This window comes from Cryptotermes secundus, unplaced genomic scaffold (genome assembly GCF_002891405.2).
Source record: "Cryptotermes secundus unplaced genomic scaffold, Csec_1.0 scaffold333, whole genome shotgun sequence".
Lineage (NCBI taxonomy): Eukaryota > Metazoa > Arthropoda > Insecta > Blattodea > Kalotermitidae > Cryptotermes > Cryptotermes secundus.
In genome coordinates this window covers 396,399-418,233 of record NW_019742965.1, presented here as the reverse complement: position 1 = coordinate 418,233, position 21,835 = coordinate 396,399, and the positions used below count along the sequence as shown (strand labels likewise).

Here is a 21,835-nt window from a genome sequence, read left to right as displayed (position 1 = left end):
CACCTCCTTCCCATGTGACGACAAACCTTGTGCCTTCTTTAATCCACATGAATTTATCTTTGTGTGCAAAAAAAAGCCTATTTTCTCATTCTGTTTGCTGCTGTTTGGGACAAAAGTCATACAACTTGGCACAACAAGAAATTGTAAAGTGGGGATTTCCCAGTTGGTGTATGTCAACAGGTGCCAGGTAACATCTTCATTTAAGATGGTCCACAGATTTAAGTTAGTGTTATATATACAATGGTAACTTGGAAGACTACAAAGAATATGCATGATAACATTAAGATGGATTTTGGAGTAACAGGTTATAAGGATGGGAGGTGGATAAAATTGCTAAGGCCTGTTTCCAATGGCAGACATTGGCATGAGCAGTGTTGAAACTATGGATTCTACTGCCACAGTTAGTTTTGTTAGTCATATATGTTTCATCATCATCATTTCCTCTTCTTCTTCTTCTGCTCCTTCAAGAATTTTCTTTCTAAGCATTCCTCATGTTAAGTTTCCATCTCAAAATTTTCTTCACCTTCCTCAGATATGCATTGCTCCCTCATTAGTTTTGCTATATTTTCATTCCAGATGTCATGGACTACCCCTTCTCCAGTGCCCTGCTGGACTCCATTCCAATGCTTCGTATGGTAAGTGGAAATCTTCCATCTGATGAGCAAGTCCATATCATATCAGTCTTCTTATCTCTCTCATCTCTTATTACTCGTATTTTTGCTTTCTTCAACCTCTTCTCTACTCACTCATTCTGGAACTTATCCTGAAGTGTTTTCCATACACATCTCCTCCAAAAGCCTACTTCTGATATTAATAATTTCTTGTGTATGTCTATTTATTGTCCTTCACGCTAATCCATGTTCTTACAAATTCAATAATACACAAAACATTCATTGTTCTGTAGTTATATATCGATCCTGTAACTCAGTGTAGTGTTAAAGTAGTAGCTTGTTACTTCCCACTTTAGCTACATACACCCTCATGGCTTGTGCCTGTCTTACTGAAGCCAAGACCTTGAATACTTAAGGCTGGAATATTCTTCAATTTTTTGTCCTTAAATTTCTGGATCTTCTACACATGAACTGCCTAGGCAAAATATTGTTTTTACCAAATTTATCTCTAAGTCCCACTTGGTATACTCTTCTATAATAATTCATGTAATTTAGGCAGCATCTTCATCTTGGTCTATATCACATAGTCATCAACAAAGCAGACACAATATACAGTCTGATATGTTGGGTTTTTGGACTTTATCCATCGTCCTGGTTTTTTTAAGATAACAAATAAAAACACGACGTTTCGGAAACTGGATCTGTTTCCGTCCTCAGGTGAAGGAAAACACCTATTCAGTTGGGTCCGTTAGAAAGAGCTAGCCTCAATCACTGGACGCTAAATTCCAGTTTCTTTCAAAAGTGTTCCCAGCATACACTGCTTTTGTAACTACAGTTCTAATCCTACTGTTGCAGGAAGACCTTGAAATGGCTCTAGTTTGTTAATGAAGAAGCATTTCCAGACCAATGCTTATACAAACTATTTTTGTTCCATTGGGTGATAGTACTCACCCTCCAATTTTCTGTAGTTATTTCTGGGACATCCTGTGCATGTTCACATTTAGTATCTAATTAGATTCTCCCACATTTTTTCATATGAGCTGGAAAAAGCACTATTTTATAATTGGCAGTATTTTTCTATTTTGTTTCCTTACGGCAACTAAATATGTGGATTGTCACTGTCACTCAGTGTGGAGAGTCACAAGCACAGTTGGATTACATGCAGTCATGCTGAAAACTCCATAGTGTATAAGACCAGTAGTGACGTCTATCCTTCCCCATACGAAAACAGGTCTAGCACTGCACAACTAGCATCCTCACAATCAGATGTGATAAAAGGCTGTCAGTAACATGTTATCTGCCCGTGTGCAGTGATTCATTGTAAAAGAGAACATCCAGATGCAGACATCAATGGGCCTCTCCATGAAGCGCATGGAGATGCTGTATGAACACCAGCAGTCAGAATACGGGTGAAACATCAACATCAACGATGTCATGCTGTGTTTAGCCAAGAACTACAGCATCTGAACTCAATAAGCTGAGAGCTGTTGTGTTCATCAAAGTAGACTGAAGGGCAGCAGTTAGGGAAATCAGAGGACAGCATGGCAGCAAGACGCTATGTCATAGAGATGTCAGCAAACGTGAGATATTGAAATGTCTGTTCCCTGCTTGCTTATGAATGAATACAAAAACATGAGTAAAGATGTATCGTTACAGTTGCTTCATTTGACATGCTGCTAAGGGCTAAGACTTCTTGTTCAGCACTGCGACTGATCAAGAAAATTAATTTAACCATTATGGCCCACAATTGAAATGTGGAGTGGAATCACACCATGTCTCCAAGAAAGAAGATGTGAACAGTGCCCACAGCCAGCAAAGTTGATTTACTGTCCAAAAGGAACACTTTCAGCTTGTAGGTGAATGTAGCTCATTATACCGATATGGTCATGGAAGAAATTGCAAGTCCTCCCCCATCTGAACTTGGCCCACTTATATTACCATCTGTTTGGGGTCCTTGAAAGATCAAATGAGAAGTCAACAATATAACTGCTATGGGATGATTTACAACACTGGATCAACACTATAGTCTTGATATTAACATCATCACAAAATAACAGACTTCCACTTCTACCACACTGGAATTTTGAAGCTTGTGTGGCATTGATACAAATGTGGGGATCATTCTAGAGATTGTGTAGAAAAGTGACAGAACATATCTCAGTGCTGTTAATCATATAATTTTTCATTCATGTATCTTTGTTTTAATGCATAACAAAGGTGCTCGTTATTTTCCTTAAAATTTATATAGTTTATGTCCAACACTTCTGTTTGTTCCTGTCTCCTCTATAATTCATTTAATTCTGTTCAGACATGCTAGTAATAACAACATTGTGAGTATTGCAGCATCCTGTTGCCCTGTGTATTCTAAATTATCATTCATACTTCTCACTGTCCCTTTGAAACTTCGTCAATATATTAAAAAAGAAATTAATCTCTTCCTATTATTCAAACATTACATGTTTTGGTCCAACTGGCCATCAGGTGTACATGTTATAGAGAGGAAACTAATGCCCTGATGTAATGCTACTACACTTTGTATTTTAAAAGGTGAAAATACTTATAAAACATTTTAAAATTATTTTTAAAATAGTATGTCGTGATTATTTTGTTGTATACACGTGTTGTGGGTCTGGTGTATATTTTGTTGGTGTGTTGAGTTTTTCTTTGGTGCTGTTTGTAGCTGTTCTGCAGGCTTTAAAAATAATTTTTAAATATTTTATAAGTAATTTATGCCTTTAAAATCCGAAGTGTAGCAACATGACAATGGGATAGCAGTTTCCTCTATAGCCTGTACACCTGATGATGATCAGTTGGCCTGAAAAATGCAGTCTTTGAACAACAGGAAGAGATGAATGCTTTTTAAGTTTAAATTTTAATACATCGACGAAATTGCACAGTGACAGTGAGAAGTGCAAATGCTAATTTAGAACTGTGAGCATCATTTATACTGAACGATGTGAAACATACAGAGTATCCATTCTTGGAAATATCACTACTGTTTCACTGGTCTGTGAAACAGAAAATATTGGAGAAACAGTTCTCTAAACGATAAGACAAAAAGTCTTTAACTTCAGTTTGAGTGATGAATGGATTAAAATAGTGCTATTATAGACAGTCTGTTGGAATGATGGCAAAATAAAGCTGATGGGTTAATGGTCAATGTAGTAATATCTGAATACTGATTTTACTGGTATTGAAACTTTGTTACAAGCTGCTTTGTTGCCTTCGCAATGTCATAAGCACATGAGCGGACCTGCTGCAGGAAATATGTCTGCTCAGAAACCTGTGTTCCACTTCCTGCACATCTCTGCAAATCAGCACATTCCAACTGCAAACGCAGTGTATTATTGTTCATTTGGCGTAAAGCACTGCGAATAGTCTCATCCCGAGGATTCTAAGAAATAAACAAAACCACAAAATAAGTATTTAGAAAACATATTTGTGTTGCTCATGAAGAAGGCACTTGGAAAAGCCTCTATAAAATATAGATTCTCTTCTCCAATATCCATAACACACCAACAAAGCCTAAAACTGTAAAAGATGAGGTATGGTATTTTATATACTTACGTGTCATAAAAATTAGTTGGTTAGTGACTAATACATTGTTATGACGTTATGAGTATGGGTGACTATAGACGGCCATTGGTAATTGGATTTATTGACCGCTTACAGATTGTAACTACAAGTAACTATGGTGCTAGGCCATGCCATAGCTCAAGTGGTTAGTCGCTGGCTTCCCACCACGGTGGCCCGGGTTTGGTCAAGTGGGATTTGTGGTGGACAAAGTGGTGCTGAGGTGGGTTTTCTCCGAGTACTTCGGTTTCCCCTGCCAATCTTCATTCCACCAAATTCTCCATCATCATAATCACCCAGGGCAGGCTACAACAGGCCAATCAATGGCCGCCGTGCCAAGTGGACCCAGTTGGACTCCATTCCCCACTAAGCGAATTAAAAAAAAAGCTATAGTGCTACTGCTAATTCACACACTCTACAATTCACTACAGCATGCACTAAGTCTTTTCAGTCTGCTGTGTCTTCACCATTTGTTTCCTGGTAACAACTTCCAATTGCAGATGTTCCACTTACAGTGGGTTCCCAAACTTTAGCTACCACTTTCTAACACCAGTGGCTCACATGGACTTCAGTCCTCCCTCCCTCTTCGACCAATTCGCTCTTCACTTCACTCAACTCAACTCTACTAACTTGCCAACCACCCCATCCCACTCCACTGCACTGCACTCACTAATTGTCCTGCTTATAACACCTAAGCACGGACAACACAGAAAATGCAGTTCCTGTTGCTGTATCCATTGTTCCATGTAGTCATTGGTGTGGAGCGCACAAAACACTGCTTTCCAGCCTGTTCATTGGCATGCTGGCTCCTACATAGCAACAGCTGTTTTATGGTTGTTTCATTTGTGGTCATTGCCTAGAAATGGCTCTGTATGCCACAATATCAATTCATACAGCTGAATCTCAGGACAGACAGACAGACAGATGCTCTCAAGTTCATTTGGAACCCTAAAGCATTAGACTGACTGCTTTGAGACTTGGCTCCTAGAGGCATAACCAGTGTTTTTTATTGTGATGGTACAGCAGAGGCACTTTCCAAATCTACTTTTCCTCTTTACAAAAAGATCATTGGGTATAACTCTTCCCATGCAACTGCAAAGCAAGTCTGCCACAGTGCGTTCCTTGTTCTAGTCACAAGCAGTGACTAGCATCTGTATCTGCTTCCTATTATTCATATTTTACGAAATATGAGGCATCATTCAGTAACAGTTTAATGCCATCATCTATCCTCTTATCTTATAAACTGTTCTAACTTACTGTTGATTCGTTACTGGCTAATAAAAGTAGCCAGGTTGGAAGTTATCTTTGAATAGTTACTTCTTCCAAGATAAGTGCTAGCTATTTGCTGAAGTGTGGTCTGTAATAAACTTCAGTGGGATTTAACTTCCTAATACGAGTAATTGCTCATGATGTGCTTGGAGCAAAGAGTGTGTAATAACCCATCAAAAGAGGAGCATCTATAATTCAGGTGTAGATTTGCTATGACTGATTCAAAATCACTACTTATATTAATCAGAACATTCAATGCTTTTCTGTTGATGTAACCTGAATAATGGGACTGAGACCACAAGCTGAAGATTTTAAAATTCATAACCATTTACAAACAATACTAAAGAGACTACAGGCATCAGCAGCCACAGCGAGAATTTTGGGCACCGATCCGTCATGACATGTAGAATTTATTGAGCATTTGGCTGATGAACATCTTACCTGTGGAAAAATGGCAGTGAGTTCTGCAACTGCAACTGTGATTCTCTCTGCACAAGGGACAAAACTGTCTCGTCCTTCCAGGTCCTGCATGGAAGCCCACAATTCCTGAATGCGCTTTGTGACTTGATCTGTACGCCTAACAACCTCCTCTGCTAGAGGCAACACACTGCTGGTGCTTGTTATAACATCCTGATTTGGACTTGAACAGCGATACAAGCTCTGTGTCATCACGGGTCGTACCAGTGCACTTGGACTGTCATATTCATTTGTGCTGGGTTCCCGTTTCTGGTTCAAACAATACAAAATACCATTAAAATACATTACTCTCTTCATGTAATACTGTCAAAAGCTAAAAGTAAATTATTCGCATTCATGCAGGTGTACAAAAGGCATGAAGGTAAAGCTACTCTACACCTCCACACCAGATATGAATGAAGTCTCATGTTTCATCTGCTTAAACACCAGGAAAATAGCTCCTGGTCCTCACTGTAAAAGAGCCTGGGTGTATCACACAGCAAATAATGGACAGAACTTTTGCTTGTAAAGAATGGCTCATAATCAGCAGTCAGGTGTGAATATAAAAGATTATGTAAGTTTATGACAATCTCTTAACTCTTTGTTTCAGATGATGCTGCTGAAGATGAGAATGTTGCATTATTCTTCATTATTTTCATACCTGTATGATAACCACTCTACAAAAGAAGAAATACAAGAACTACCGTACCCACATTATTATTCAAATCTTAATGCCAAATTGCTTTATGCATATTAGAAATTATAAGACAAACTTACAGTTATGTACGTAACCATGTTTAGATATTATAAGTGACCATTAGAATGGGAATTTTTGTAACTTGTAAATTCTTGTAATATCAAAGTAGTATTGTACTGTTCATTTTAATGGGCTCTTAAGAAGGTAAATAACATAATTTACAAAGGTCAAAAACACTTCCTAGAACAGGAATGATGAGGATGTTAGCCTGAGAAACACTAGTTCTCAAGTTTTCAGAAAATTTCTAATACATTTTCAAGGACACATGAATGACACAAAATTATGGGACCAATATTTTCATACCTGATTCTTGTCCCATTTTCCAATGTTTCCTGTGGCTGACATGCAGTGATGAATATGAGGTGACTGGCTACCACTGCGAAGAAGCAATCCCTCTCGAGGTTCATACATAGAAGCTGGTCGCTGTAAAGACGATCGAGGTGACCGTACATCCAACACTGGTTCTGTTTCTGTTTCAGTTTCACGACCATTGGGAAGTGGGGAAGAACACAACAATGATGATGACTGATGAGGGAGAGACAATCCAGCATGCTGAATGATGCTACGCAGTTCACTGTTTTCACGCACCAAATTTTGAACCTAAAATGTTAGGGGAAAAAACCCATTAATATGCAGATAATATAATTCTGATGCAGTATATTCTATTTATACAGGGAATGAAAAAATCTTCTAGCCTCAACACCATTTGTGCACTGAAGAATGTCATGCTACAATCTTGGTTTCTGATTATATCTAATAGAATGTTCCGTGATATTCCTCAGTTCCTTGGCACTCCATGGTAAAACTGAAAAGGAGTGGGCTCCAAACTTCTGGCTATCACTTTGACTTAATTCCTTGTTGCAATGAGGTAGCAGTGTAACAAGGAGCTAGTTAGAATGCCTTGTTTGCTGTGCTTCTTTATTTTTCCTAGAAGTGGACCACCTAGGCAATGCTGTTCTGAACAGTACCTCAACTGCTGTGGCTGGCAGGAATTTGTGTGTTGTTGCCTAGCAAATGGACAACTCTGTGATATTCCCATGCCTCCACCATTCTGAGGCTTTCAGATTTTAGATGTCCTGTCAAAATACCATTTACTTAGAATTAGTGAAAAGGCATGTCACTTTATCTAAAAATGGTCGAAAAAATTGTATGCCTAGCTATGGGTATGTAATTTGCCATTTATAGTTTACCAAATAAACATTTTATCCTTCTCCCCTTCCTCAGGGCATCAGTGCCAGCTTTATGCAATTACAGCCGCTGCCCCTCCACATCTTCTTGCATGCCACTATCACTTCAATCAGACGCGCAGAAGACCAAAATTCTCAGTTTCTTAATTTTTTATTTAGTTTTACTAATGAGCATTTTTTAAACACAGCAGTAGTATATGGTATTATGTGCAAGCAAGAAAGTATTTGCATTCTAGAGTAACAATAAAATTCATGTAATCCCCCCCCCCTCATTCTTTGGGGTTCAAAAATGTGAAAAAGGGGGTAGGGAGGGAATTATGCAACTAAAACAGTACATCCCTAGAACACAAGTTCCTTCATTGAAAGCTATGATGGTCAGTCATTTTATAAAACACTCAACTTACCGTTGACTGCAGAATTCGGATCTCACTTCTTAGATCTCCCATCTCACTCTCTGAAGCTGCAAGTTGTCTCTTTATATTCTCTTGTATTGAAGCTATTCCACCATTTTGTAAAGACTGCAATTTACTGAACTGGAACAATGAAAGTGACAAAGTAACTCTAAATAACATCTACACTGAGGATACTACACTGCATCCTCATGTTATATCATGTAACAGCTCATGAGACTACTGCCCATGTCTGAGGGTTCATCTGAGAGGGCTATAGATGACGTACTGAAATCACTGTTGTGGCAAGTAGCAAATCACATAGAGGATCAGCATGAACAATGATCAGTCATTAGTGGGAACATGACTAACAGAGTCCATAGTAATCCAGGCATTCTGGACAGAGTTATCACTGACAATGATAAATTGTGCTACCTTTCTGATCCATAATCAAAATGAAGGCCTTGTACTGGAGGTCCCCCTCACCACAATAACAGAATTCATGGAGGTTGCAGGAGAAAGCATGCAGGAATGCTGATAGATGTATGTCACAGTGGAGGGAACTCCTCCAAATGAAACCTGTTATGATGATGGGTATGTTTACATGGTACCTTCATCATTACAATCATCTTTCCTGCTATTTCCTGCAGATATTACAAAATAATCTTCCCATCATGGTCCTTGGGAGTATTTTCATCTGGATTGACATTTTTAAATCTTGTCAGACAGCATCATACATAATTCTGTCCCATCATCACGTTGTTCACTGTAAAGCCATTACAGATTGTTTTGGTATAGAAATGAATCCTTTAGTGATGAGGTGGTGGTTGTGTGACCACTGACGTTGAATTCAGTAAGTAATATAAAACTTAAATGCTAATACAAAACACATACCAATTCTCAATGCCTTATAATACTGTGTACCTCAGATTTATCCTTTAGTAGACCATTTTGTTTTTCTGTGGTTGGGGGTGTAGACGCCTTCTTCTCCTGTGCAGTCTTTTCTTCATTGCTCTGTATCAAGGAGTCAAGAGGAGAAAAGGAATCATTAATAACAGCCATAGTAGTCTCTTGCTCATGGATAACTTTTGGAACAAAACTCAATGAGGTACATTCATGCTGACATTCAGTACATAACTAAAACAAAGGACTACTTCAGAGCCTATGTTATAAATATTCTTCACTCAAATTTATAGTGTTAAAACTTCATATGTTTAAATGTTTCAAATACCCTCTTAATACATTTCTGAACTGCAAATGTAAATGCTCTTTAACAGTTCAGTTCTGCCTTTTGGAGTGCTAGTAAAAATTTCATTATATCATTCTGATATATGTAACACAATAAATCACAAACCTCTGGCATCACTAAAATAATAAGTATCATAATAACCTCCTAGAATAAATGAAAGTGAAGAAGAAAATTACTTTGTTCAACAAAGAATTATAACAATGAACATTTGCAATGATAATCATATTTTTATAAGTTAAAGGTTCACTACACATAATAATTACTATCATTTTAAAATCAGCATTGCTCCATGAAGGAATACCTAACTTCAATGTATTGTGTTTGTGGATGTACTGAACATACAGATTTTCATTTCATGAAAATGATACAATCCCTGAAAGTCACTTATTAAAGTTAAAATGTGAAGCCTGAACTTAATTCAAATAATGTTGAAAAAGTCAGTTCATACATCACAGGAAACATACTGTTTCCATTTAATGATCAACTGCTGAATGGTGTTTTAAGGAAACAATTAATGTTGAGGGTCATATGAAACACAGAGACATTCTGTGTGGGGAAAAATGTTGAGTTTTTTTGTCAAAGATGGTAGTACATAAAGTAACTAGTATGTCTTAAAGGATTCAAGGCAATAATTACAGGCACAGTGACACAAGGCCATAGATAACTTTGAAATAATCAGTACTATTTACAACACTGAGATATGATTCATAAAAATGTACAGTCCTCAGTATACAAAGTAAACAAAGAACATGGTACAAGTTGTGAGGGTCAAAGGAAAGGTCTGCATCTGCTACCTGCAGAGCTGAAACTGTCAACACAACTTGCCACAAGATCTAAAAGATTATGATGATGGTATCCAATATTATGTTCCTGGAAATTATCCATCTACCTGTTTTTATTTAAAATGCCAAAACATTGTGTTTTAAATAAAAACAGGACAACAGATGTTCAGGAACATAATATTTGTACAACTTTGCATGCTTTTACTGTGTGTGTGTGTGGGGGGGAGGGGTGCATATACACCTGCACACATACAAGGATATCTCCACACCCACACACACCTATACAAAGTAATTTTTAAATGCACTACTGCAACCATTTGTTAACCAGATATTTGTAAAATGGTGTATTATCTAAAAGAATGCCAATTACCTTCCATTAATTTATGACAACTTTCCTGAACTGGGCAACATTTTACCAACCTCATGTATTACACTTTTGCTCTCTTGCAGTTTCATATTAGCTGCCTGTTGGGCCAAAACTGCCATCTGTTCAGCTGCTATGTAATCTTCATCTGATGCAACACTATCATACAGAGGTTCATCATCAGAGACTTCAGACTTCCTTCCTGGCTGACGCACATCAACAGGAACTGTTGGTGGGCCTCCTGGTACTTTATTCACTTGAGGTATTTTAATTTCTGATGACAATTAGGAAAGGAAAATCTCTCATTATATTGATAAATCTTTTATTTTATTGTACATCATGAGTCTCAAACTACAGGAATACATTCCTTTGCCAATTTAATTCAATTCACTTTTGCATAACATATGTCTTTATGGTTAATTTTATACTTCCATCTCCATCCTAGTTTTCTTAATGACTAATTTTACACATTTNAAAAAAAATTATATTCGTAATTAGTAATACAGGGTGTTCTACTCCTGAAATAATATTCCAAGAAAATTATTTTTTCTATAATTTCTGTCTGAAAATTGTGCTGCGGCCTATACACGCACGCGGCCTATACATGCGTAAATACGGTAATTCAATTCACTTTTGCATAACATATTTCTTTATGGTTAATTTTATACTTCCATCTCCAACCTAGTTTTCTTAATGACTAACTTTACAAATTTCTCGTTTTGCCCACCAAACTGTTTCTCCAGCACACTGCAATCTTCTTCAATCCACTATTAGTGTTCATTAACCAAAAAATAACTGGAGATTATGTATTATAAGAACTGTAAACTCTTGATAAACCTATTAAGGGGGTCACAGGGAAGTTTCTATTCCCTGAAAAGGAGACGATGGAGGGTCAGCAAAAAATACAGGCTGAGAAACCTCGAAATACTGAACACTTTCCCACAAAAATGTAATGCATTTACCTTGTGACAGTACTGAAGATGATACTGTAGGCGACTGACGACGTTTAGCATCGGACAGAATGTCTATAATGAGTGTTGCAAATTCTCGTGCATTAAAACGAGCCAGCTTTTGACGGCCTTGATTTCGGGTTGATGAAAACTCGGGGTTAACTGGGAGAAAGGGCACAGTGCAGCGTTCTGGTGCCAGCACAGTTGATGACTTCAAGGTTGTTAACCAAACTAAAAAGAAAAAAAAAACTTTAATCGCTATCATAAAAGAAACTTATAACGGTAAATGAAAGTCATTATGCAGCTTGCCAAAAGGCGAAATAAAATTACGCATGGCACAAGGAATTCTGGGTCATCAAGGATGTGCAGTGGCAAGGAACTGTCACATGCTCTCTTTGAGGCAATGTATCCTTTAGGAATTATTCATGCAACAGCTGAACCCTTGTTTTCAGACTCAAAAGAACTGCAATAAAAGTGTGATTCATACAAAAGTGAATAACGTACATTATTCCAACCACATGCTTTAACTTCAGTGCGTCCTATGCACTGTATATTCAGGGATGGACATGTCACATATGTTACTGAGATCCTAGTACTTACTTGATTCAGTCTCTCTTCTATCCACTTCATCATATACATCCATGGCCAACTCCTCAAACAAATGGTTTGGCAACTGAAATAACATTTACAACAAGTAAATAGTAGCTAACGTGCTGATGGTAATTTTCTCAAAGAGAAAACGCTTGCATTCATTCCATTCCCATAATTAGGATTAAACACTTTTCAAATTAACAAGGAGAACAATCAAAAGAAATTCTCAGCCCCTCTTTAATGGCCGAATGAAACAAGCTACTGTACTGAAAGGAAGTTCAGATGATGTTACACAATCATTTCTTACTGACTAAAATCTACAGGGGCCTCGACCTTGAAGCCACCAATTGTGCCCAATGAGGTCCTATAAACATTGTGTCTTACTCCCAATTATGTAAAATTATGAGCCAGCAGGTGTATTATGATTGCATATTAGACCAAAGCTGCACATGAACATTAAGCACTTCCGACTCAAAGCTGAATAAATTCACTATTCAGACATATAATTCTCAGATCCTGGAATGCGGACATTCTTCTTCAACACAAAACAGAGGCCCAGGGATGGGTTATGGTACTTTTGGACTGCCCACTACAGACACCTTGGGAAATAAGACTGCAAGTACAGTTAAAACAAAAGCCATGGAAAATGAATCATGACTCATTAGGAATCACTTCGCATGATAAAGAAGATGGTTTATGTGAGATATTTCCATGAATATAATACAGTAAACCCTCGCCAATCTGGTTACAGTTAATCCAGATTGAAATACAAAAAATGCTGTTCACACTTGAGTACATACTTTAAAACACATATGGCATTTAGGAAGGCAAATGAGTCACTTGTCTGTTCAGACAAAATTTGACAGTTTCTTCAAACCTGCATTATTACATTCAAAAACAAGCATAACTTCTGAATTTTCTATTGATGAATAAATGTATTGTCTTTTATAGTTTTTAGATAAATGTTCTATAGTGATATTTTTATATATTTTCATCACCAATATTTATATTAAAGTTTTAATTTATTTGTGTTTCAAAATATTTTTGTCTTTATGGCCACCTTTTGCTTCACTAATCTGCATTAGCAATGGTTTACTGTATTAAGAAACTATAAGAGTTATATCATTTCTCACAATAATGAAGTTACTGTTATAAGTCATATTCATTCTATCACAGTTACACTGCACAGTGTTTTCTGGAAACCAAATAATGTTAACGCCAGAGCAAAAGCATTAGATGAAGAAAATAATTATTTTCAATATAACGGAGAGTGACATATAAACGTTACTTATAGGAACACATTGCAATCAATAACATTATAAGAAGGTTTTTGTGTAATACCGATTCCATGACATAGCTTAAAAAGTAAATTTCATTTTACCATGATATGTAATCAACAGCTCTGGATCAACATTTTCAAAGAAAAAAAAGTAATTACAAATGAAATTATGACAAACATGATTATTACTTACCAGCTGCAGTTTCTTTTTGGCAACTTTGGCAAGTTCTGTTTGATCTAAACTATCTGACATCTCAGGAATAATATAATGCTGTCCAATTTGGTGATCTGGTTTCCGTGAACACAAGTAGTATGCCAAACGATCTGTTAGTTCATACATGCATTCCACAAGACGATCTCCTAGATCTTTGTGCCCTGATAGCCTGAAACAATATTTATATATAAATTTTACAATGAATAAGTTCTAATTTACAGAAACTCCGTGGTTCGAGTCCGCAAGCGAACTATACCAACCAAGCGATCGCTGCTTGTCGGTAAAGTTAGTGCCAACTTTGGTGAATTAACATCTAAGAATACATACTTGAAATTATAAAAAGAACTGGTCATTTAGTGGTAAAATACAATAACAAGATATGGAAATGAAATAAGAGACAAGATAGTAGTATAGCACACATGCATAAAAATTAAACAAAAAAAAACATAATACTGAAGTATGTGATAAATATAGACCCATGCTCTATGATTGAGATCATGAAATACAGAAAAATTGTATTTATGTGCTGTTTATTTCATGATGCTCTCAGTAGCTGTACTATATAATGCTGAATGGTAGGATATGTGACTAATTGGAAAGAATGTGGAAGGAAATGGTTGTGGCCTACTTTGAGGTACTATTCTGGCATCTGGCTAAAGGGAATGGGGAAAACCACAAAAACCTATGTCAGGATGGTCAGTGCCCTGACACAGATTCAAACTGGTTACTTCCTGAATACAAGTCAGGAGCATTACTACTTGAACCAGCTTGCTTGGTACATATAACAGAACATGGGAATGCCTTGCGCAGAGAATGTGTAAAGCAGTCAAAGACAGATTAGACTAAAGGGAAAACAAAGAATAAGGGGAAGATCAAGGAAATCTTAGAAAGAGGAATTTGGACCCAGTACACACATTAAGTTGCCTCAGCTGTGTAGACAAGAATAAATTTACTGCTAGGGTTCAAAGTATTGTATTCTTTCTCAGTTTGTTTGATAGTGTGGCATATAGACCTGTTGCTAAACAATGACTCTATAAACAGCAGCCGTTGCTAGGTAACGCCCACAATATACATGCACACAACAGAAGAATAGTGTTTTCTATGTGGTCCATGCTGAGATGTTATAAGGGAAAAAGTTAGTTGATAGCAGTGACAGAAGGTTGTGAAGAGAGGACATCAGCATGTTAAGCTGAAGAATATCCAATGTTAGAAGCCATTGCCAGGGAAAGGATGAAGATACAGCAAACTAAAAAAGGCTTAGCAGGGGCTGTGGTGATTTGTGAACTGTGGAGATTAGTGGTGGTGCTGTAATTGCTTGTGGTTCCCAGTCGAGTATATAAGTGGTCAATAAATCCATTCACCAATCCAAACCCTGTCCATAGTCTATGTGACATATGGTGTCAGAAGATGTGGTGGTTGGATTGGACACTACACTGGATCTTGATCATTATACTTCCACATTATGGGAATGGAACAAATGATAGAACACCTACTGGTCAAGATGAACGCCGTCCAAGAAAAAACAGACACCACCCTAAAGGAGATCACAGAGGACATGAGGACCTAGTGAAAACAGATGAAAGCCAACTAAGAAGTGTCAAAGCCCTATCCATAAAAGATAGAGGCAAATCCAGATGAAATGAAGTCTGCAGTGGTGCATGAGAAAGTCCCTAAAGAAGAGGCTGCAGTGGAAACTTTTGGAGCACTGATCAAGAGGTATGGGGACCAGTACTGCTGAAAGCCAAAGGAACAGACCCAGGGCAATGGGGAGTCCCTGAAGAAGCTGGCCGCCACCTGCAGAGGGATGACCTGCCATGTCATTATAGTCTCTCTCTCTCACACACAGACAGAGGCACATACAAACACACATTTTAGGGTGGTAAAAAACTAAATTTGATTTTTCTACAATGTTTAATTTGAAATGAACTTTAAATCACACCTAGCATAGTCAACAGGTGTTTTCCTTTGACTGTCTTCAGCCCCAGGATCTGCTCCATACACCACCAACAGCTCTGCTTGTGACACCTGCCCTGCCTTTGCTGCAACATGCAGAGGTGTAGTTCCCTTTTCCTGCCGATAAACAAATTATGTGTATACATGCCTGTAATATAACCCATCATAAAAGGTTCTTTATTGTACAGATATAAATACACCAAGTCCCATTACTATAATATCCCCAAAAGGGAATAACATAAATAAATATCTGAGTGATTATTAGGCTTTTTAATATTATTCTTTTAACTACATAGGTTACATGGCACTGAATGAGACAGAAAGAAAAACATGAGTACGTAAGGATTTGTAGGGAGATGGCAGTGGTCTGTTTGAAGGAACTATCCTGGCATTCATCTGGGGTGACTGTGGACGGGGGAAATGCTCAGTCAGGGTAACTGCTAGACCAGTCAACGTTTCAATCACTTATCTCCAAATACAAGACTCAAAGCATAGCAACTACATCAACTAGTTTGGTATAAATCCTTGGTAATCCTCAAATAAGACTCAAGACATAGATCACTAATTTATTTAAATACAGTAAATTGTATCAAAGGGTAAAGCTGTCACTATGCAAGGTATTCTAATGGAGTGGACAGTGGTCAGCTTCATACTCTTTGTGCTTTGCCTCCAGAGCAGAAGTCCCTGTACACACTGGGTCAGAGCGTGAGAAGGCTGAATAACCAATCAAGACATGGTGATGAACAGAACTGTCAAGATCATTCTCTTCTGAGATGTGACACTGTTTTAATTTGGTAGAAACAAGGCAGTGTTTCTGAGGAACTTGCTACCTCCATCTACCCTAGAGGAGGAAGCAGAAAATTTATACAAAATATTATCTTTCTGCCAGACTATATCCCAGAAGACAACAATCTTCATGAAGAAAGCAGTCTTCTGGGATGTGCCACCGTGTATATGTGGTGGTAACCGACGTTTTGGAGGAACGTATCGGAGGCGATACGTTCCTCCGAAACGTCGGTTAACACCACATATACACGGTGCCAAATCCCAGAAGACTGCTTTCTTCATAGTCACCGCCGTGAAAGCCTCAAATCTTAAACAATCTTCATATTTACTGCTGTGAGAACTTTAAATCTCACAAGTGCCAGAATTAAATCACTTGATAGTGAAGAACACTAGTTTCTAGAAAGACACTACATAAATGACTTCATGGTATATAATCTTCCATGAGAAGTTAATACCAATGCAGATGCTCAAAGAATTCCATTCTACAACTTAAAGGTTCACTACTGTCATCATAAAAGTCAGTTACTGAATCCTATTCAGAGAAAGGCAAATATAAATCCAAATTTCCCCACACAATCTACTTTCATAAAAGCCACAGTAATATTATATTATTTACTTCTTGGTACATGGTGTCAGCATTCAGTCCAAATTCTACAGCATCCTCCTGCTTCCAAGCTTCATGAAAATCTGTTCACTGGTTCAAACAGTATCAGGTGAGTCACACACAGATGCGGTGCACACAATGATATCATAAAGCCATTTTCATTTATATGCTAAAACTATTATATACTTATACATAATTTCATTATGCTGTGCTGTTTTAGTAGACATAAATAATGCCTAAGCATCATAATATGGAGACCATTAGAAGTCATGAAAATACAACTGCATATACTCTTGTCTTTGCCTCTAGACGGATGTGTATATTCACCTTCATGCTCCAGATACTTTACTCACAAAAAAGAGCTTGTGGGTGCTGTCCAAAGAAATTTTTGTACAGAGTAATACTGACCATGTGAATACACATATGTACCTCGTGGAAATAATTTGGGTCTGCTCCTTGGGAAAGCAGGCGAAGGCTAGTTTCCAAATTGGATGTACGAACACTTGAGTGAAGCTGCCTACTGAGGTCATCTTCCGATAATAATGTCTCATCTTTTCCAGGTCGAAACACAAATGCCAACATCTGATGTTTCGCTCGGATGAAATCTGCTTTGGTTGGACTAAAGTGTAAAAAGTTTACATAAAATCAGTATCTTCAGTCACAGAAAGAAACATTGGCTTGAGACATGCTTGTACATTCTGTCACATAAAGATGAACTGCAAGCCTCGCAGTCCAGTCTTTCTGAATTGCACAACTGCTGTAAAATTATTATCAATCAAAAAGACATTATATCTCTTTTTGTTACAGTCAATTTGGGTGTAATTTCATTTTATGATAAAGTTTTGTTCAAATGTAGGATATTTCTCTTCAGGAAAGCGTCTCTGAGGGATGCCATCAGGAGTCGGATGTTCATGTGATTACTGAATTATTACAAAGCCCTATGGTTATCACTGGAGACAGAATGGAGCTGATTCCAGTATGAGGCCTATTAATAAATTTGGTAACAGATGACAAATTTGATTCATTTTGCAACAAGATTGCTTATGTTTTGAAGGAAACAGAAACAATTTCTGACTTCACACTCCTCAAGCAAGACTACTTGTATATGCACTCCTACTATGGGTGCTATAAGAAGCTGTGCAGTACATTATAATAATTATTATTATTTTAGTGAGTGCTAATTTTGTGCAGCCTAATGAGGAATTTCACAGTTTGCACAACTCACTAAATACAGTGAAAACCTTTTTCGCTTTATGGTTTCTATAGGAAGCACTGGACATAAGCATCAGATGTGTGGGTAGCGATGAAGAAGTGCAGAAGACAGTTAAGGACTGGTTCAATGGACTGGCAGCAGATTTCTATGATGCAGGCATATAGAAACTCATCACAAGATAAGCCAAATGCTTGAATCATCATGGGAATTATGTAGAAAAGTTATTTAAGGTCTGTAGTAATAATGTAAAGCAACATTTTAATTTTATTCATTTATTTTTAATCACCAAACATTCTTTACTTTCTGGATGACCTACGTAAGAAGAATAAACGAATATTAATAATAACAAACACGAAAACTTTGTCATGTTTCTTTATTTAGGTTTGACTCTTACTCCATACATGGTTTTTCATCAATATCTTTTATACCTTTCTAACTTAAACTATTGCAATTATTTTTGCTGGAAGCACTTCTGTTACAGTTTGTTTGGTTATTCCTACACATGCCAAATTTATAGGTACATTCAGTTTCACTACATGTGTAGCTATACACGTATATAATTTTATATCAACTAATCCCATGGCACTGATCACAGTGGCAGTCTAAGGCATGAAATGTCTTCACCCACTTAAACACTGGGATAATGCGTTTGAATCCCACTCAAGTAATAGATGTTCATCTGCATTTGCGTCAGTGTTTGTGTTGTCCTGTGTAGGCAGCGGCCTTGTGTTGGGCTGATCCCCTGTCCAAGGAGTCCTACCAACTGTCTAAGATTAAGAAACTGAAGTGAAACAAAGTGTGTCATGGATGTCCTGTGTTCCAAGTTGGAGCAACAGGAATAGATAGAAAGAATCCCATGGCAGTTCAGTGTAGTATGTAGTACTTCACTGAAAAAGGTAATTCAGATCCCTTTAAAATGAGATGAATTTCTGCTTTATACCTTAGTTAAAAACACAGTCATAGTAATTTAAAAACATCAACTATTGCCATGAAGTAACATTCTTTTTTATAACTTCAAATATCATTATAGACACAGATCTGAAACTGGCATAGTTACTCTCTTCTATGAAGTATTGTAAAAGCTATCCCTATAACAGGCCATGAATGTCCATAGGGTTAAGAGATGCTGAGGCTCAAACATTTTCTCCAGACAATCAGCTCACAGATGGCGGTAAGGTTGTCAGCCTTATGCACCGGCTGCCCTTTACCCGCCAGCAAGATTCCTAGGACTCATTTCTGTTAGAGGCTGAGTTGACCCCAGGGCCTGTGACCTTCCATCTTGTAGCACAGTGCCTCAACCAACTATGCTACCGCGTGCTCCATGAAGTGTTTTATCTCACCAAATTTCAGTAGAATGTGAAGGGATCAGGTTGAGGCCTAGAACTATTTGACACTGAATGACCTTCTGGTACTAGAAGTATTAGGCCACATGCAAATTTCCTTCATAAAGACAGCTTCTAGAAACAATTCTTTTACAATTCATAAACCTCACTGTAGTTTTTTATTTTGTTACTTACTGGAGAGGATCCTTGAAGTGGGGTTTCTTTCGTCCTGATTTTGAATGCATTGGGTCTAACAGAGAGTGTTCCCAAACACTGTTTACACCATTGTTATTGAGAGTATGTACCATCTGAAGTAATGTAGAACTCCATGACCCTTTTTTTAATGATTTCACTTGAGAAATGTGACGACCTAAACTTCTGTGAATACTACAACACTCGTCACACAACAGGATACCCCTATTAACTGATGCCCATGATGGATCTATAAAGAAAGATAAACCAAACAGGTTCTTAGAATTATAAAAATGGTATCAAGTAACAACTGGCAGTTTTCTTGAGAAAATGCACAATAAAAGCATAAATTTACATATGAAAATACAACAAAATTTACACTACCAGTTTTCATATTTATTAATTCTTGTCAAACGAACTTCTAGGCATTTCAGGTACATTAATTAATGTACCTCTTAGTTGGGGAGCAATACTCAGTACTATAATGTAAGAATATTTATACGGAAAGAAATATACAAAGTCCTAGTTTTAGTGGTAAAATCAGCACACAAATAAAGGTGCATTCTTTCTGTAATGTTGTTATACTCTTAATGTTCTATCACCCAGGGCAAAGGACCTACTGTTGCTAAGGGGGCCTATTTACATGACAAGGGATGTGACTTATAGGCTACACACAATATTTGCATTTTACTTGTACTGTGTTATTGAAAAAACTGATCTTGAGGTTCTGATAAGTTTACATGTTTTCAGCGCCCCTGAATATACTAAAGCGGATTAACAGAATGCTGTCTGTACATATCCACTATATGAATATTCTACGTCCAAAAATTGGGGACCTTCAGATGGGTCCTGAAAAACAAAATTACTAATAATTTTCATTATATTTCTTCAGTTTATGGAAACCACTGCCTTAAATAAAATTCCATACCTGTTAGCTTTAGGAAAATGACTGTACACATATTACGGGACCAAATGTGAAATTTCTCTAAAAAGGCATATTGGTCATTCATGTACTGTATTTTGGGGTTTTAATTTTTATAAAATATTTATTTTAGGATACAAGGGTGCAATCGCTTGGGCGTATATGAAATGATTGAACAATAACTATTATGCAACGCGTACATAGTCTAATTTGTATAGTATCCAACAATGGTTTCGTATCCAGGGTAACAATTAAGGTCAACTGAATATGAGAAAGTACGTGAAATGTCTTCACATTGATATTTTCTGGCAGCTAATAGCGTACAGCACAGTGGTCATGCGGTCTAAGGCGCCTACTACGTTGAACTGCGAGAACAATGGGATAGCAGGTTCGAATCCCACTCGGGACAAGATTATACCCCTATGTTTTTTTCTGTTTGTCTTGACCTGTCTTAGTGGCCTTGCGACGGGCCGATCGCCGTCCCCTAGCCCTACCAACTATATAAACGATTCGTGATTTCAGAAGTAAATTCTAAATTGGAGGCGGCCCAGGACTCTACTCCACAAAGCTGGGAATTTGTTGTGAACACAAATCGCTGTAACCTACGACTGATCTAATTTTCGCACCGGTTTTATTAAACACGAAATTTATACAAAAATTCGCTACAGAAACGTCTCTCTCTTGAGTGGTAAAAATATAAACAAGTTTACTTGTTGCTGTAGTCAAATTTGGTAATTAGAACTGAGCTCTGAAACTGACTCACCCGATGATCCACAATCGGCGCACTCTTGGACATTCCGTAATTTCCCTCTGGACATGGAAATTGACATTATAATATCCCATTAATTCGGTCGTAATAAATTCCCACCCACCATTTAACATGCATACCACATGAGAATAACTATCATTAACAAATATTTCTACCATGCACATCAGTCACGATAATCACAACACTCTCTTCTCACAGACATTAACATCAACATCACAGGCTCTTCAATCCATTCAACCAACCAAATCAATATCCATGTCCAGATAGAATTATTTATAGTTGCACAGTATATGTCCTTGGAAATTAATAAATTATATACCGATATTTTCAATATTAAGTATTATGCCATCTTTTATATGTACTATAAGATTATCAAATCTGCAGCTTGCGCTACGTGATCACA

At 37.3% G+C, this 21,835-nt stretch overlaps 1 protein-coding gene and 1 long non-coding RNA gene across 3 annotated transcripts; one reads left to right on the top strand and one right to left on the bottom strand.

Moving 5' to 3' along the window:
• Window positions 1-1,328: 1,328 nt before the first annotated feature.
• On the bottom strand, window positions 1,329-21,794 carry LOC111873439 (ARF GTPase-activating protein GIT2). Of its 2 annotated transcripts, none has more exons than XM_023868163.2 (13): window positions 21,427-21,794; window positions 19,745-19,991; window positions 17,444-17,633; window positions 15,611-15,741; window positions 13,651-13,840; window positions 12,188-12,260; window positions 11,600-11,818; window positions 10,694-10,911; window positions 9,167-9,256; window positions 8,258-8,386; window positions 6,970-7,266; window positions 5,895-6,179; window positions 1,329-4,005 (listed from the first exon to the last, which is right to left on the bottom strand). In XM_023868163.2, the coding sequence occupies exons 1-13, from the start codon at window positions 21,491-21,493 to the stop codon at window positions 3,796-3,798; spliced, it is 2,346 nt and encodes a 781-aa protein (XP_023723931.1). In that variant the 5' UTR covers window positions 21,494-21,794; the 3' UTR covers window positions 1,329-3,795. The 2 variants fall into 2 exon arrangements, with proteins under 2 accessions (XP_023723931.1, XP_033610986.1); XM_033755095.1 differs by having other exon boundaries at window positions 21,675-21,794.
• LOC111873440 lies at window positions 10,811-18,843 on the top strand. Its single transcript, XR_002844388.2, has 3 exons — window positions 10,811-10,899; window positions 17,047-17,123; window positions 17,575-18,843. It is a non-coding gene; the product is annotated as an uncharacterized LOC111873440 (long non-coding RNA).
• Window positions 21,795-21,835: the final 41 nt, after the last annotated feature.

Bases quoted from the DNA above. Each gene is read 5' to 3' on its own strand.
- LOC111873439 (XM_023868163.2), bottom strand. From the start codon at position 21,493: ATGTCAATTTCCATGTCCAGAGGGAAATTACGGAATGTCCAAGAGTGC. The intron at 10,912-11,599 runs GTAAATGCATTA...AATTGTCATCAG, and splicing joins ATCTTCAGTACTGTCACAAG to AAATTAAAATACCTCAAGTG. The intron at 4,006-5,894 runs GTAAGATGTTCA...TTTATTTCTTAG, and splicing joins TCACTGCCATTTTTCCACAG to AATCCTCGGGATGAGACTAT.